The sequence below is a fragment of the Schistocerca nitens genome, chromosome 1, assembly GCF_023898315.1.
Source record: "Schistocerca nitens isolate TAMUIC-IGC-003100 chromosome 1, iqSchNite1.1, whole genome shotgun sequence".
Lineage (NCBI taxonomy): Eukaryota > Metazoa > Arthropoda > Insecta > Orthoptera > Acrididae > Schistocerca > Schistocerca nitens.
In genome coordinates this window covers 133,796,650-133,814,831 of record NC_064614.1, presented here as the reverse complement: position 1 = coordinate 133,814,831, position 18,182 = coordinate 133,796,650, and the positions used below count along the sequence as shown (strand labels likewise).

General features: G+C 42.9%; 1 protein-coding gene across 1 annotated transcript in view; it reads left to right on the top strand.

The window, feature by feature from the left end:
• The window catches only part of LOC126243082 (serine/threonine-protein phosphatase 6 regulatory ankyrin repeat subunit A-like), a 281,386-nt gene that overhangs the window by 90,163 nt on the left and 173,041 nt on the right, over positions 1-18,182 (top strand). Inside the window, exons 5-6 of the mRNA XM_049948137.1 lie at positions 2,007-2,315; positions 7,951-8,046. Coding sequence (XP_049804094.1) covers positions 2,007-2,315; positions 7,951-8,046 — 405 coding nt within the window. The remainder of the gene's footprint in view (positions 1-2,006; positions 2,316-7,950; positions 8,047-18,182) is intronic.

Sequence of the window (18,182 nt, the reverse complement as noted above, 5' to 3'; positions counted from 1 at the left end):
TTTAGATATCATTGCTTCTAACTTTATCTCTTAAATTCATTCCCATAGCATGCCATAAAAATTGCAGAGGTAATGAATAGAGCCACACTCATATAGAAGTCATATTTATCTGTAAATATGATCATCAGTTTGTGCAATGAATACACATATATGAAAATACTTGTCTCTTTCTGTGAATTCCTACTTACATTTGGATTTTTTACAACTAGACTCTGTCTGCATCTAATTTATGTCTATAGTCTGCAAACCTCTGTGAAGTGCATGGCAGAGGATACATTCCATTCTACCAGTTATTGGGATTTCTTCCCATTCAATTCACTTATGGAGTGTGGGAAGAATGATTGTTTCAACACCTTTGTGCATGATGTAATTATTCTGATCTTGTCTTTATATGAGCAGTACATATGGGGTTGTAGTATCTTCATAGAATCATTGTTTAAAACTGCTTCTTCAAACTTTGTTAGTAGAATTTCTTGGGATTGCTCATGTTATCTTTAAGAGTCTGCCAATTCAGTTTCTTCAGCATCTCTGTGACCTCCTATGGATTAAACAAACCTGTGACCATTTGCATTGCCCTTACCTGTATATGTTCGATACCCCCTGTTAGTCCTGTTTCGTATAGGTCCCACACACTTAAGCAATTTTTCTAGGAGTGATTTATAAGAAATCTCCTTTGTAGATTTATTGCACTGTCCCAATATACTACCAATAAACCTACTACACCACAATGAAGCCTATGTGATCATTCAGTTTCATATCCCTACAAGTGTTACACACAGATATTTGTATGAGTTAACCGATTCCATAAGATATTAGCCTTTCTCTCTCTCTCTCTCTATCAGTTTTACATTTCTGAACATTTAAAGCAAGTTGGCAATATTTGCAACACTTTGAAACCTTACCAAGATCTCCATCCAAGATAAGATACTGTGTCCTCCCTACCAAAAGGTCCTCAATCCAGTCAAAAATTTCACTTGACACCCAATATGATCAAGCATATGTTTGTTACTGAGACAAATGCTTCTCAGAAATCGAGAAATACTTTGTCTGGCTGACTGTCTTGATCCAAAACATTCAAATGTCGTGAGAAAAGTGCGAGTTGAGTTTCACATGATCGATGTTTTCAGAATCCGTGCTAGTTGGCTGTTTGAGATACCTCATTATGTTTGAGCTCAGAATATCTTCTAAGATCCTACAATGAATCAAAGTCAAGATACTGGATGGTAGTTTTGTGGATAACTTCTACTATTCTTCTTGCAGGTGGGTGTTACCTGTGCTTTCTTCCAACTACTGGGCACAGTTTTTTGTTCAAGGGATTCCTTCAGACCCTGGAGCTTTGTTCAGTTTTAATGATTTCAGCTGTTTCTCAACACCACCACTGATACTGATTTTACACGCTTTTAAATTGGAGCAATTCTTCTGGGTTTTCTTTTGTAAAGGAACATTTGAAAACAGAGTTAAACATTTCAGCTTTTTCTTTGCTATCCTCAATTTCAGTTCCTGAACTCAAACTGTGGTGCCACTAACAGCCTTTACATATGGCCAGAATTTCTTTGGGTTTGGTGAATGATCATTTGACAGAATTCTGCTATGGTAGTCATTGAAGGCTTCACTCTATGATGGATGGAGATAGATATTTCTTCTCTTCAGTCAAACTGGATTTTTCCACAAAATGAATATGTATCAGAATACTGACTGCATGATGTAATACAATGAATGTCCATCCTCAGTCTTAGCCCATGGAGTGTGTTTATTTAAACACTTTAATTATAAAACAAATGGTTAAAATATATAACTGAACAAGAACTGATTCTACAAACAGCAGCCTATTTACCAGTTCTAGAGAATGTACCACTTTTGCTGATTTTTAGAATTTGTAGCTGCGCTTTTTGAGGCAATAAAAGTTCATCTTATCCACTAGCTGAAAAAATATACATTATTTTCCTCTAAGAATATTTTAAATACTTATTTGTAAAATGCATTAATTGTTCTTCTTTCCTCTGCAGTGCTTCAAGCTTCTTCTTGATGCTGGTGCAGACACTGCAGCTGTCGATGTGATTGGCAGAATAGCACTCCACAGAGCACTTGGATCTACAGATAATTTTACATGCTTGCAGAAAAGATGTCCCAGTTTTGGAGATGGCATTGACAAGAAAGGGCAACCTGCTACAATACAAGCACTCTCATTTTTTCAGTGCAGTTCTGATACGCCTCGCGTACTAGAACTTCTCCTGAAGGGAGGTGCAAATCCTGACATGCGTGGCAAAGATGGCAAGACAGCTTTGGATATAACATTAGAGGAAGAACTTCAACGGGTGAGGGACTCAATTTAATATGTGGAGTATCTTTTGCATTAGCATAATTCACTTCCTTATCTTCTCATCATCTGTCTCTGAAAAAGGGAAGAAATGACACAAAACTGTGGCAAATTTTTAGTAAATCTAACTTTTTCAGTTAATTAATAACAGTAGGGTGGAAGAGGAACAAGTATAGCTAAAGAATGTCATGGTTACAAAATCATGCATTGAAACAAGTGTGTAGTAAAAAAGTGATCTAAATTAAGCAAAATTTTCATGTTGTGCAAGAAAGTTACACTGTTAATGTGTATTTCGCTGTGGTAAAGCAGGTTCCAGTGTATGAAACTGGTGTGATTAAATAAATAGATTATTTATTTTTTTTATTATTTGTCCTGTGTATCAGATCAGTACAGAAGCTTGTACAACTGATGTGGGATAAGTTAATACAGAAATACATATTACATAGGATAACACAATAGAAAATAGACATGAATATCATACAGTATTATAAATAGCAAGCAGGAACATTGTAATATTGATAGTGTTATTTTTACATATGAAGCACAGGTTCTAACAGTTATGACTTCATATTTTTTTGTTATCTTAATTTCTATGTACTGCATGAGAGAGCAAGATGACTTGTATACTTCAAGAGTAACATTTTTAAATTAATTTTCTCTTAGTTCTACACATAGCATATGATGTGGCTGGCATTGGCTTAAGTGATGACTGTTTTGATGAACATTTGTTTACTGGCACAGATCAGATTCCAAAAATCCCTGGTTGTTGTATTTGTATTTGTATTTTATTTGTTTCATAACATACATTTACAGATCATCCGACCATGCTGTACAGGAGACACATCAATATTGGACATAGTAATATTATTTAATTGGTTTTCCTATGATGAATAGTACATTATCTTTGTATATGTATACAATATTATACACAATGCTATAATATGAAACAGTCACACTATTCAAATGATGGCCATAGTAATATTATTGAATTGTTTTTCGTATGATGCAGTAGTACATATCTTTATATGCGTATACAGTATCATACACAATGCTATAATGTTAAACATTCACACTAATCAAATGACAATTTCATCATTCATAAATTCCTCAACTGAGTAGTAGCATTTTTCCACCAAGAGATCATATAGTTTTCTCATCAGTGAACCTATCTGTATGCTCAGTGTATCTCTACCCTTGAGTTTATTGTAAATTTTCATTCCCATGCACTGGGGTGTCTCTTGGCAGATTTTTAATTGATGTGTTGGAAGCATGAAATTTTCTTTGTGTCTATTGTACATATGTTTGAAATGGTTTTCTTCCATTAGCTCAGGGTTATTACGTAAAAAGATGATAATTTCAAATATGTACAATGCAGGGATAGATAATATTTTTAGGTTCTTGAATAATGGGTGGCAGGATATTCTTGGAGTGACAGCACACATTTTTCTAACGATTCTTTTTTGAACTAGCAGGATTCGTGACATGTAGCTTGAATTTCCCCTCAAAATTAAAGTATGTCTAATTATGGATTCAAAGTAACTGTAGTACAATACTTTTCTGCAGCTTAAGTCTGTTATACCAGATAGTATATTCATTGCAAAGGCAAGGCTGTTTCATTTTGCAGTTAAATAATCTATATGTGCTTGCAAGGTTAGATTTTTGTCCAAGTTTAGTCCCAAGAATTTAATAGACTGAGCTTTGTCCATAATTTGGTTTTTATGTACAATACTGATGTCACTGATTTTTGATTGTTTTGTTCTAAATTGAGTAAACAGGGTCTTTGAAAAGTTAAGTTTAAGGCCATTTTGTTGAAACCATGTATCTAGGTTGTTTAGTGTGTTTATAACACCATCCGGAATTTTTCCCTCATTTTGTTTTTCAAGCAGTATTGAACTATCATCAGCAAACATGACTGGCTGGGCATAGTCATACCAATAGTCATACCAATATAAAAAGCTGTGCAATGATTCCAGCAGAGCTGGTAAATGACATAGCTGCTTTCACAGGTGGCCTGGCCCCTGGTGGGGTAGGATAAATCTGTGACAGGTCTGCAATAGGAGGTGCTGGGTGGGTGGTTTGGGCAGGTTTCGCACCTGGATCTTCCACAGAAATGTGATCCTTGTGGGCAAGGGGTTAGGATTGAGAGCAGCATAGGTGTGGATTGGATGTTGTGGAGATCAGGTGGGTGACAGTACATCACTTTAGGAGGGGTGATAAATATCTCTGGCAGGATGTCCCTCATTTTAGGGCATGATGGCAGGTAATCGGAGCCCTGGCGAATGATGTGGTTCAGCTGTTCCATTCCGAAGTGGAACTGGTTGATGAAGAGACACTCCTTTGTGGCTGGTTCTTGGGGGTGGTGGGAGGGTTGGGGATATGAGGGGGAAATGGTACGGGAGATCTATTTGTGGACTAGGTCTGGGGGATAGTGGCTGCCTGTGAAGGCCTTGGTGAGACCCAAGAATACTGAGCAAGGGAGTTCTTGTCACTGCAGATAAGCTGTCCCCGGGTGCCCAGGCTGTAATGGGGGATATTTTTTGGTGTGAAAGTGGTGACAGCTGTCGAAATGCGGATACTGTTGGTGGTTGGTGGGTTTAATGTAGACGGGGGTGCAGATGGAGCTGTCGGAGAGGAGGAGGTCAACATCTAGGAAGGTGGGATGTGGGGTTGAGGAATACCATGTGAAGTGGATGAGAGAGAAGGTGTTGGATTGTGAAGGAATGAAGATAGCCTGCCTTGGACTTGAGTATAGATCATGAAGACGTCATCAATGAACCTGAACTTGACTAGAGGTTTGGCATTTTGCAGTACCAGCATTGTGCGGCCAGCTTTCAAAAAATGCTAAATCCCTATCAGGTTGGAAAGAAGGAAGACATCGAAGCAATTCAAAGGTGGGCTGCTAGATTTGTTACTGTTAGGTTTGAACAACATGAAAGTGTTATGAAGGAAAAACACTATTGAGAAAATTTAGAGAAATGGCATTTGAAGCTGATTCCCAAATGATTCTGTTGCCACCAACACAAGTTCCACATAAGGACTATGAAGATAAGATACAAGAAAATATGGCTCATATGGAGGGCAGCGTGGAGGGCAAAAATCATAGAGGGAGACCAAGACATGAGTACACTAAGCAGATTCAGAAGGATGTAGGCTGCAGTAGGTACTGGGAGATGAAGAAGCTTGCACAGGATAGAGTAGCATGGAGAGCTGCATCAAACCAGTCTCAGGACTGAAGACCACAACAACAACATGGGGACATATAAAGAGTCGTATTTCCCTTGCTCTATTTTCGAGTGGAACAAGAAAGGAAATGGCTAGTATGGTACAGGGTTCCCTCTGCCATGCACCATATGGTGGCTTGTGAAGTATGTATATAGGTGTAGATATAGAATATATCTAAAACAAAGATGATGTGACTTACCAAATGAAAGCACTGGCAGGTCGATAGACACATAAACAAACACAAACATACACACAAAATTCTAGCTTTCGCAACCAACGGCTGCTTCATCAGGAAAGAGGGAAGGAGAGGGAAAGAAGAAAGGATGTGGGTTTTAAGGGAGAGGGTAAGGAGTCATTCCAATCCCGGGAGCGGAAAGACTTACCTTAGGGGGGAAAAGGACAGGTATACACTCGCATACACACACATATCCATCCGCTCATACACAGACACAAGCAGACATTTGTAAAGGCAAAGAATTTGGGCAGTGATACAGCCTAGGTCTTCGTGGCAAACGAATCTGCTCCAGTCCGGAAGCCCTGAACCCTTACACCAACAACCTGAAAACAGCTTTCGCATCCCGCAACTACCCTCCCGACCTGGTACAGAAGCAAATAACCAGAGCCACTTCCTCATCCCCTCAAACCCAGAACCTCCCACAGAAGAACCCCAAGAGTGCCCCACTTGTGACAGGATACTTTCCGGGACTGGATCAGATTTTGAATGTGGCTCTCCAGCAGGGATACGACTTCCTCAAATCCTGCCCTGAAATGAGATCCATTCTTCATTAAATCCTCCCCACTCCACCAAGAGTGTCTTTCCGCGTCCACCTAACCTTCGTAACCTCTTAGTTCATCCCTATGAAATCCCCAAACCACCTTCCCTACCCTCTGGCTCCTACCCTTGTAACTGCCCCCAGTGTAAAACCTGTCCAATGCACCCTCCCACCACCACCTACTCCAGTCCTGTAACCCGGAAGGTGTACACGATCAAAGGCAGAGCCACGTGTGAAAGCACTCACGTGATTTACCAACTGACCTGCCTACACTGTGAAGCTTTCTATGTGGGAATGACCAGCAACAAACTGTCCATTCGCATGAATGGACACAGGCAGACAGTGTTTGTTGGTAATGAGGATCACCCTGTGGCTAAACATGCCTTGGTGCATGGCCAGCACATCTTGGCACAGTGTTACACAGTCCAGGTTATCTGGATACTTCCCACTAACACCAACCTGTCAGAACTCCGGAGATGGGAACTTGCCCTTCAGTATATCCTCTCTTCTCGTTACCCGCCAGGTCTCAACCTCCGCTAATTTCAAGTTGTCGCCGCTCATACCTCACCTGTCTTTCAACAACATCTTTGCCGCTTTACTTCCGCCTGACTGACATCTCTGCCCAAACTCTTTGCCTTTACAAATGTCTGCTTGTGTCTGTGTATGTGCGGATGGATATGTCTGTGTGTGTGTGTGTGTGTGTGTGTGTGTGTGTGTGCGAGTGTATACCTGTCCTTTTTCCCCCCTAAGGTAAGTCTTTCCGCTCCCGGGATTGGAATGACTCCTTACCCTCTCCCTTAAAACCCACATCCTTTCGTCTTTCCCTCTCCTTCCTCTTTCCTGATGAAGCAGCCGTTGGTTGCAAAAGCTAGAATTTTGTGTGTATGTTTGTGTTTGTTTATGTGTCTATCGACCTGCCAGTGCTTTCATTTGGTAAGTCACATCATCTTTGTTTTAGATATATTTTTCCCACGTGGAATGTTTCCCTCTGTTATATTCATATCATTAATTTGAACCCAACAATTACATTTGTTTCTGTCGGTGTAGATATAGATTCTTACAACACATTCTCCGCTCCCATAAGTATCCCGATCTCCACCTACACTGACATACTGTCTCCACAACCTTCACCCAACAGTCCCCCCCCCCCCCCCCGCCCCCCCATTTCCTATCATCTCCTCCCCATTCTTGTCTCCCACTCTGTTTAGTTGCCGTCCTTGGCAACTCATCTGTCCGTATTTCCCCACTCCTCTCCTTTATTGCTCGTTTTTTCCCCACCCCCTGCCTCACAACCTCTTGCTGCAGTGCCTGTTGGCATTCTAGTCCCTGCAGACTCCACCAGACAGCATTTGTCTCTCTCCCCATCCATACACTACTGTCCCTACCCCTTCTCCACACACTCCAGATTGCTGCTTGGATCCCATATGACAGCTGCATTTCAGCCCTGAGACGCTGGAGCTGGCACTCATGTGTACTTGAGGTGTGGTTACTTCTGTGTATGAATGGTGTGTGTTTCTCTTTTGCCAATGAAGGCTGTGGCCAAAAGCTTTTTATAAATGTCTTTTAATTGTGCCTCTCGGTAACTCAATGTGTCTCATTAAGGAAATGATTTAGTTACAGTCTCTAATTTTATTTCAGGAAACATGGCTGCTGTTAAAAGCTGGAGCTAGCTTTTCACATTATAGCAAAGATGTGCTTAATCAAATTTTACATGCAGCCGCAAGTTGTTATGAGGTAAGACAATAACCACAAAGTTTTCAGTACTGTTTACAATTTTATATATTAATTATTTTCAGTTACTTGTAAAAAAAAATATATAACTTGAGCTTTTATGTTTTCAAAATAGCATCTGACACAGTTAAAAAATTAATACTGAAATGATAATCATTTCATATTGTCAGAATTTATATCTTTATTCATGATGAATTTTGTGATATTTCTCTGCATCCCTCTTGTAGGTGACAGGAAGTCTCTTCAGTTTCGATGATATGTCACCTAATGTTTAGAGAGTATTTTCAACAGCTTTCTAAACGATTCACAAGTACACACAGAATGTACTGCTTCATAATAATAAAAAAAATGGCTCTGAGCACTAAGGGACTTAACTTCTGAGGTCATCAGTCCCCTAGAACTTAGAACTACTTAAACCTAACTAACCTAAGGAAATCACAGACATCCATGCCCGAGACATGATTCGAACCTGCGACCGTAGCGGTCGCGTGGTTCCAGACTGTAGCGCCTAGAACCACTCGGCCACACTGGCCGGCCTGATAATAATCATAGCATTAATTTTTCTCCATTTGTTATACAGTTGAAATACAAAAATGAGGGTCAACCTGTAGCCACATAATAAAAATACACAGTGAGCAGGAAGCATTTATATAGAAGAGAAAGATAGCAGCTGAGATGTCAGGCAAATTCCTTCTCAAAAATGCTTTGTGACTGGATATGGAAGAGGGTTGATGGGCAGGGAGGGGGTGTTTGATAGCCTTTGGCTAAATAATGTCATCAGTAATCTCACCTGCAAATTATCTACACTCCTGGAAATGGAAAAAAGAACACATTGACACCGGTGTGTCAGACCCACTATACTTGCTCCGGACACTGCGAGAGGTCTGTACAAGCAATGATCACACCCACGGCACAGCGGACACACCAGGAACCGCGGTGTTGGCCGTCGATTGGCGCTAGCTGCGCAGCATTTGTGCACCGCCGCCGTCAGTGTCAGCCAGTTTGCCGTGGCATACGGAGCTCCATCGCAGTCTTTAACACTGGTAGCATGCCGCGACAGCGTGGACGTGAACCATATGTGCAGTTGACGGACTTTGAGCGAGGGCGTATAGTGGGCATGCGGGAGGCCGGGTGGACGTACCGCCGAATTGCTCAACACGTGGGGCGTGAGGTCTCCACAGTACATCGATGTTGTCGCCAGTGGTCGGCAGAAGGTGCACGTGCCCGTCGACCTGGGACCGGACCGCAGCGACGCACAGATGCACGGCAAGACCGTAGGATCCTACGCAGTGCCGTAGGGGACCGCACCGCCACTTCCCAGCAAATTAGGGACACTGTTGCTCCTGGGGTATCGGCGAGGACCATCCGCAACCGTCTCCATGAAGCTGGGCTACGGTCCCGCACACCGTTAGGCCGTCTTCCGCTCACACCCCAACATCGTGCAGCCCGCCTCCAGTGGTGTCGCGACAGGCGTGAGTGGAGGGACGAATGGAGACGTGTCGTCTTCAGCGATGAGAGTCGCTTCTGCCTTGGTGCCAATGATGGTTGTATGCGTGTTTGGCGCCGTGCAGGTGAGCGCCACAATCAGGTCTGCATACGACCGAGGCACACAGGGCCAACACCCGGCATCATGGTGTGGGGAGCGATCTCCTACACTGGCCGTACACCACTGGTGATCGTCAAGGGGACACTGAATAGTGCACGGTACATCCAAACCGTCATCGAACCCATCGTTCTACCATTCCTAGACCGGCAAGGGAACTTGCTGTTCCAACAGGACAATGCACGTCCGCATGTATCCCGTGCCACCCAACGTGCTCTAGAAGGTGTAAGTCAACTACCCTGGCCAGCAAGATCTCCGGATCTGTCCCCCATTGAGCATGTTTGGGACTGGATGAAGCGTCGTCTCACGCGGTCTGCACGTCCAGCACGAACGCTGGTCCAACTGAGGCGCCAGGTGGAAATGGCATGGCAAGCCGTTCCACAAGACTACATCCAGCATCTCTACGATCGTCTCCATGGGAGAATAGCAGCCTGCATTGCTGCGAAAGGTGGATATACACTGTACTAGTGCCGACATTGTGCATGCTCTGTTGCCTGTGTCTATGTGCCTGTGGTTCTGTCAGTGTGATCATGTGATGTATCTGACCCCAGGAATGTGTCAATAAAGTTTCCCCTTCCTGGGACAATGAATTCACGGTGTTCTTATTTCAATTTCCAGGAGTGTATTTTTATATTTCTGTTGTTGAGTAGTGATCTATTCTCAAGTTGACATTTACAGAAATAGTTCCAGCTGTATTGAGGGCTGTGAACTGTAGCAGATATTTGTGGCTGGCAGTTCTGATAATTCTTATGTTTCAAATACAGATGATAGGCTCATGTGGAATCTATCTGAGATGGCTCTGTTGTACATATCTGCCTTACTGAAACTGCAGCACCATGAAGGCAGCATGCAATGAACACCACATTGGCATGAACTGTACTACATGTTCACATATGCAAATGATCACATCTCATGTAAGGTAATTTGTTAGTTGCATTCTCCACAGATCATTTGAACGATTCTTTTCTCAAAATAATATTAAGTCGGTTTGAAGGATATGCATTCATGATTAATATTAACATTAATTAATGTGTAGCTTTGTTAGGTTAACAGCCACAAATTCAAAATGTCTATTTGCACTAATTGTAATCAGATCTGATCTAACTTTAAAATGTGTACCACCTCTGATATAAATATGTGATCCTCCACCCTTTAAGGTGTGTCTATAGCAAGCATTTGCACATTCGCATGATGGTAGCACAATAGGCTGTTTTTCAGTATGTCTACACCATTGCTCTAGCTTACCACCATGTTGGTGAACATTTTTGATGTATTGCATGTTTTGTTGAAGAATAGATAATTCCGAGAAAATTTATATGGGGTATGCCCAAACCTGTGTGGTACATTCCGTCTTCTGCATACAGGACGAGGAAATCTCAAAAACTGCTTAAGTTACTCTTAAGGGTGGGGAGCGTGTTGTCATGGTTTTTCCTAGTCATCCTGTCTATGACAACAGGTATTTGACCATATGTGGTGCCCACCCAACTGCTGTACTCTCAGTAATTAAGTCCATCAACCTCCCTTTCCCAGTCCTTTTAAGGTGCAGACCATGCCTGTTGTAGTACTGTCACCCGATAGTCCCCACTGGCACCAGTGTAATGTATTCCTGATCAGCAGTCGTCAGCACCATCTCCAGCTGCTCACTGACTTGCCATAAAGCACTGCCAAAATGAGGCCAGTCATGCTGATGTAACAGCTAAACCATTCTCACATTGCTGCCACCAGTTAGGGAAGCATCTTATTCAGTTCACCACTGATGTGGTACATCTTGTACCCATCCAAGCTGTGCCCTGCTCCACCCACTGTCACAGCCTGATCATCTTTTTTGAAATTTTTACACAAGGGTGCTAAACCCTCAATCACCTGGTCTAGCCTAACACTCAAAAATGTTGGTGATCTGATACTCCTCCCCTAACTTCTACTATAACTGAGGGCCAACACCTCTTCCATGACTATTACCTGGCAGCAGTGCTCTCACCCTTCGAAGGAGAGACTGACACCTGCCACATTGAGGCACTGAAATAATTCGATAGTGAAAGTTGAAAATTTGTGCCAAACTGGGACTCGAATCCAGATCTCCCACTTAACATGAGCAGTTGCCTTGACCATCTGAACACGCTTCCCATCCAACTCATATTCTCAACTTGTCAACACTAGTAGCATCCACTGTCCTTTCACATACTTGCTCACACCTAGACCTGTATTCCTGCAAGAGGCACAGTTTCTGTTGGGCATCTGCACTGAAATTATGAAGGCAATCATGCCTGCAGATATACTTTACAGGGTGGTTCTTATTAACATCTAAAACACCCCAGAGCAATGTAGGTGATGCTGAGATGAGTAATTTAATACAAGGCGGAGGGGGCTAAAAGTTTGGAAATACCCCAAAAGTGGATGACAAATGTTGAACTTGTGACGTCACCATGTAACATACCTACCCGTACATGAAGCATCTAGGCTTGTTGGTCCTACCCTCACTGTTATGGAAAAATACTACACATCGCTCTGCTAGGGTACTCTGTTTTCATTCTTGCATTACCTGATGCGATATGGTAGTGCTCTTGATAGTGGTAATTTAAGACTATGATGAATCAGTTTACATTTATGAATACAGAGTAGCATAGAAGAGCGATGTGTAGCAATGCCCCCTACCAGCGAGAGTATGATCGAGAAGCCCAACTGCTGCATGTGTGGCGAGCTATGTCATCTAGTGACGTCACACGTTCAACATTTGTCATCTGCTTTTGGGGTATTTCCCCCATTTGCAGCCCCATGTGTCTTACATTAAATAGCTTGTCTCAGCATCATCCATGTAACTTCAGGGGTTTTTAAATGTATATATGTATGGTGACTGTTCTGTCGGACACATTTGACAGAATAGACAGCACACAAATATGGAGTAGTCTCTTCTGCCTAAGATTTGCTACTTCCCTATCCTTCCTACTCATGTGCAGAGCCTACTGCACATTTCATACTTGTACACCATCTTGAAGCACCTCTCCCTTAATGTCTGGCAGTTGGAACCTGTTGCTGGTAGACACAGCAAAACTGTCAGACCATGCCCTCCTCCTGCTGGCCTTCCTACCAGCTTCCAGTTCCCAACAACACCCCTCACCACTGCCTTCCTGAATCCTCACTCGCTCTCTTCGAACTTGATCCAAATGTGGCTGAAGAGTACAGATCTTCCTTTTGTGCTCCTCTGTTGACCTATTCCTGCTGCATATTTTGCAGTTCCAGGAGAGTGTGTTGGTGACTTCTCCAGAGTTCTCCCTGGTATGTCCCTCCCCCAGCCCCCTTCTGCTGTAGTGAAACAATTTACTGTAGTTCCCATAATTCATCCCACTTCTTACTTTTTTATGACAGCTCCCACAGTTTTCACTCAAGGTCATACAAAGGATCTATAGCAAAGGAAAGATATGGTAAATATTTGAAACTAAAGGCTATTATAAGATATATCCGTTTATTTCAGTATAAAAAGAATGTAACCTCCAATAATGTGCTGCGTTCACTACTAGTGCAAGATTAGTGATATCACATGAATGTAAACAAAATGTGGGGCAAAAAGTATTCAAAATTGAAACAAAAAAAAATTGTATATAATTAAAAGTTACAATAAAAACTGGTTTTGACAAGCCCTGTAGGTGGGTAAGGCTTACAGAGAAACTGAGGGAACTCATTCCATATCTTTAGGCCACAGGGTTACCAGTTGCACGAACTTGAAGATCAGTTTAAACAGGTAGATGCAGTAATTCTTGACTGGAAGCAAAGCACTCATTAACAAAAGTTCAGTTGAATGGGGTGTCAAAGAAAATGTGTGACTGAACTGAGGATCTCTCGGTAGAATGCACAGAGTTTTTTATCTAGCATGGAGAGTCATCAACACATGTGTAAGTAACTTCATATGTATCCCATGGTAGTTAGTTGGGACCATTACTGTTGATGTTGTATATTAATAACTAGCAGCCGATATTAAAAGTGACCTCAGGATTTTTGCAAATGTTGCATTTATCTATAACGATGTACTAATGTAAAAAAAAGGTGTACAAATTAGATGTTGATAAGAATTCAAAGTGCCGCAAAAATGAACAATTTGGTTTAAATGTTCATAAACATAAAATTTTGCACTTTACACAAGGCATCCAAGTACACCCAGAACTTCATGAGACCCCACACTGTTGAGAACAGCTGCCTTTCAGAAATTTCATAGCGTCTCTTGTGCTTTGATAGCATCCAACTGGCAAATGAAAGAGTGTGGTGCCCCATTGTCCCTGCTACATTCACTCTCTGGAACAACATCCCACCCACACCAAAATCCAAGCCTAGTTGCCAGGCAGTAAGGCAGCATCATGTCAGTATGGTATAGAATTTTGCTATGCCACAAACTATCTTTTATTGTATTGAAATCATCCTCACAGTCTCCCATTCTAGACATGACACATTCTTCTTTAGCAGCCTACTGTCTTGAAGAATTTAAACAATGATTGTCAATAAACTTGCAGTAGAATGAACACAATCCCTAGACATGATATAAGTTGTTTTCAGTTTTGGGTGGTAGCACACTCTTCTATCACAGCAAGATTGTCAGGGTTAGGTGTTGTATCCTCTGCCAACAGTTCATATCCTAAAAAGTTGAGTTTGGATTTAATGAACACACAACTTTTTCGTTTTTATTTCATTCCTTCCACCTGAGTGTGGAGAAGACTTCCTCAAGTGGGCAACAATGCACTTGCCACTTAGTGGTTGCTACTAAGATTCATTAGTGGTTGCCCTAGTATGTGGTTTAGTGGCAATATGAACACTGCTATGGATAAAAACAGACCAAATGGCACCATTTTATATTAACACAGTTTACCTTCATAGGAAACACCATGCACTTGCAGCAGTTTTCAGTAAGAGGGACTTGCCACAAGCCAGTAGTCAGGCAGTGCTGGACATTAATCACATGCCTGAAGTTCTGAATCAGCTCATCTCTGTTACCAGGATGATATTTTTTCAGCACTGAGATGTTTATTTAACTGTCTTGCAGCCAATACAGTCCTGGCTGTATTGTCTTTGTTTTTAACTACAAATATTAGATTACACTATTAGTTTCTGCTGAGTTCAATGATGCCCCAGACAAGCTTTTAGAGTAAACTCACCCTTACTGTATCCCTGTTCACCATGGGTATAGGATATGACCGTTCCTTAATAGGCTCATGATTGCACATGGTACACAAAATCAACAATCTTCCTGGGTTGGTCTGAGACCACATCCTGCTAATCACACAATAACAGGAAAGAGCTGGCAGTTGACTGTGTACAATATTGTGAGACAGATGTGTGCATGTGAGTGAGTGTGTGTGTGTTTGTGTACATGTGCTCCCTACAAGCATGAAAAAGGAAGTGCATTCTGAAAGCTAGCAAAGCTTTGTACCTATTGTTAGTCTACCTATCAATGATGCAGCACTTCTGCCTTTCGGTGAGTCATCCCCTTTATTCCTAAATAACTCACAATTTTCAACCATAACTTTCTGCACATTATTGTACTGCCAAGTGGCTCCTTCAATCCAGACCTCATTCCACAATCCTTTATTACTGTTTTCTTTATTTAGCTTCTCTCTATTGTCCATCCATTTCTTTCTCATACATTTCTTTCCTCTCACCTTTGCGACACACTTTCCTCACACCTGTCAACATTTTTTAACTCCCCCTTCAACCACCAGACACCTTTGCTCAGCACATCCAACACCAACTTCTCTCTTCAATGCTATCCTCCCCCCCCCCCCCCATGCCCCCTTCCACAGTGGACTCTTTTTTCCCTCACAAACCTGGTTATACAAAACATGTTTCCATGGCACAGGCATCCCTGAACCATTTCACTCCCTCCACAAAATACTGTTGCAAAGCAATTCCCATTTCCTACACCTCATCACTCAAACTGAAATCCTGGCACTTCAACACTTGGAAGAACATTCAAAAAACCACCTCTACAAGTTATCCAGCATGCTGACATCCTACTTTCACCTCGGGGCACCATTGTCCAACCCCCATCCTACCCACAGTGTTTCTCCTTGTCAACCCCTCATAGCACCCTGATTCTGCTTAGCTGACGTTTTCAACTAACCACGTCCTCCAAAGCCCCCTATCAACACTTCATGAAATCCAGAGCCAAAACAATCCCAGATCACTAGTGTTAAACTCTCCACCAAAATCCTCACCCCACAGAAGTTTCAGTCCTATCCAAAGGCCTGACATTAAGTCCTGCATCTAGGATTGAAAGACCTTGTGAAGGACCTACTCTTCTTCTCCCACTTCATACAGTGAAACTCTTCTTTTCCACCAATCCTCCAACCAAAGCCAATCCAATCCCAGCATCAAACCCTGCTTGTCCCAATTCATACCACAAACCAACCGTGACCCTCCCGCACTCCCAGCTAGCTGTCTCCTGGTCACCTTCCAGGAATTCTTAACTTCCAACCTGACCTCACTACCCTTCCCCAGACGACTCTCTAAGAACGACAACCTTTCAACAGAAGGAAGGACTGCCCTACACAAACTAAAAATGGATCCTGACCTGATCATCTTCCTGGCAGACTAAGGTTATACAACTGTCATGATGAACCAGAGTGACTACGTGGCAGTGGGCCTCCAGCAGTTGGCTGACACCTCCACCTAAAAGCTCTGCCAAAGTGATTCCATCCCAGAAGTCCAACATAACCTCCAGTCCCAGCCGAAACCCTTAGGTCCTTCCCAGAACCTCTATCCTGAATCCATCTCCCTACTCACCCCAACAACAGTCTACGCACACACCTTTTACATGCTCCCCAAAATCCACAAACCCAACAATCCTGGGTGCTCCATTGCTGCTGCTTACAGTGCCCCCATCAATCTTGGCCCTTGTTGATCAACATTTCCAACCAATTATCCAAAACCTAGCTTCCTGTATTAAAGAAAAACCACTTCCTGCACTAGCTCTCCACCATCCCTACACCCTTAGCCCCCAGATCCCTACTCATTACTGTTGATGCAACATCCCTATGCACCAACATCCTTCATGCCCATGGCTTTGCCGTGATTGAACACTACCTCTCCCAGTGCCCTGCGGATTCCAAATTCACCACTTTATTCCCTGTACACCTAACCAATTACATCCTGACCCATAATTACTTTGTCTTTGAAGGGAAGGTATACAAACAAATTTGTTGCATGACCATGAGCACCTGAGTGGCACCCTCCTATGCCAGCCTCTTCATGGGCCATGTAGAGGAAAGATTCCTAACTTCCCAAGACCCCAAATCCCTGGTATGGTTCAGGTTTATTGATGACATCTTTATAATCTGGACCCAAGGCCAGGACACCTTACCCTCATTCCTACACAACCTCAACACCTTCTGTCCCACCCAATTCCCCTGATCCTCCTCCACCCACCATGCCACCTTTCCAGATGTCAATCTCCTCCTCCCAGATGGCTCCATCTACACCTCAGTCCACATAAAACCCACAAATCACCAACAGTACCTGCACTTTGACAGCTGCAACCCCTTCCACACCAAAAAATCCCTCCCATACTCCCTGGCCACCCATGGCAGATGCATCTGCAGTGATGAGAACTTACATGCCCAGTATGCTGAAGGCCTCACAAGGCCTTCACAGACAGGCAGTACCCTCCAGACCTAATTCACAAACTGATCTCCCATGCCATATCTGCATACACACCTGATGCTCACAGGTATCTCAAGAACCGGCCACAAAGAAGTGTCCCCCTTGTCTTCCAATACCAACCAGGACTGGAATGAGTGAACCTCGCACTTCATCAGGGCTTTGATAACCTATCATCATGCCCTAAAATGAGGAACGTCCTACCCAAGATACTTCCAACCTCTTCCAGAGTTGTGTTCTGCCACCAACCCAACCTCCACAACATGCTAGTACATCCCTGTGCCACATCCACTCTCAATCCCCTGCCAAAGGGATCATACCTGTGGAAGACCCCGATGCAAGACCTGCCCAATCCACCCATACAGCACCAACTACCGTCTCAGGCTTATCCTACCGCATCAGAGGCCAGGCCACCTGTGAAAGCAGCCTTTTCATATACCAGTTCTGCAGCAGCCACTGCACAGTGTTTTACATTGTTATGACAACCAGCCAACTGTCATCTTAGATGAATGGCCACTGCCAAACTGTTGCCAAAAAAAAAAAACTGGACCACCAAGTGGCACAACATGCAGCAGAGCACAACATGTGAGATTTCAGTGGTTGCTTCACAACCTGTGTCATCTGGATTTTCCCCACTACCACCACTTTTTCTGAGCTGAGTAGATGGGAGCTATCCTTACATCAATTCCTTTACTCTCTTAACCTTACTAGCCTAAACCCAAGGTAACTTGCTGCCCCCCCCCCCCCCCCCCGCCCCCTCACCCATAGGTGTGCCAGTACCTCTACCCAATTTTTATCTCCACATCAGCTAATTGTGTGCTGTTATCTCAATCTCTAGACTGTGAAATCATGTGTCCAGCAGTTTACCACCTGCCTCCTCTACCTGTACCCATAGGTA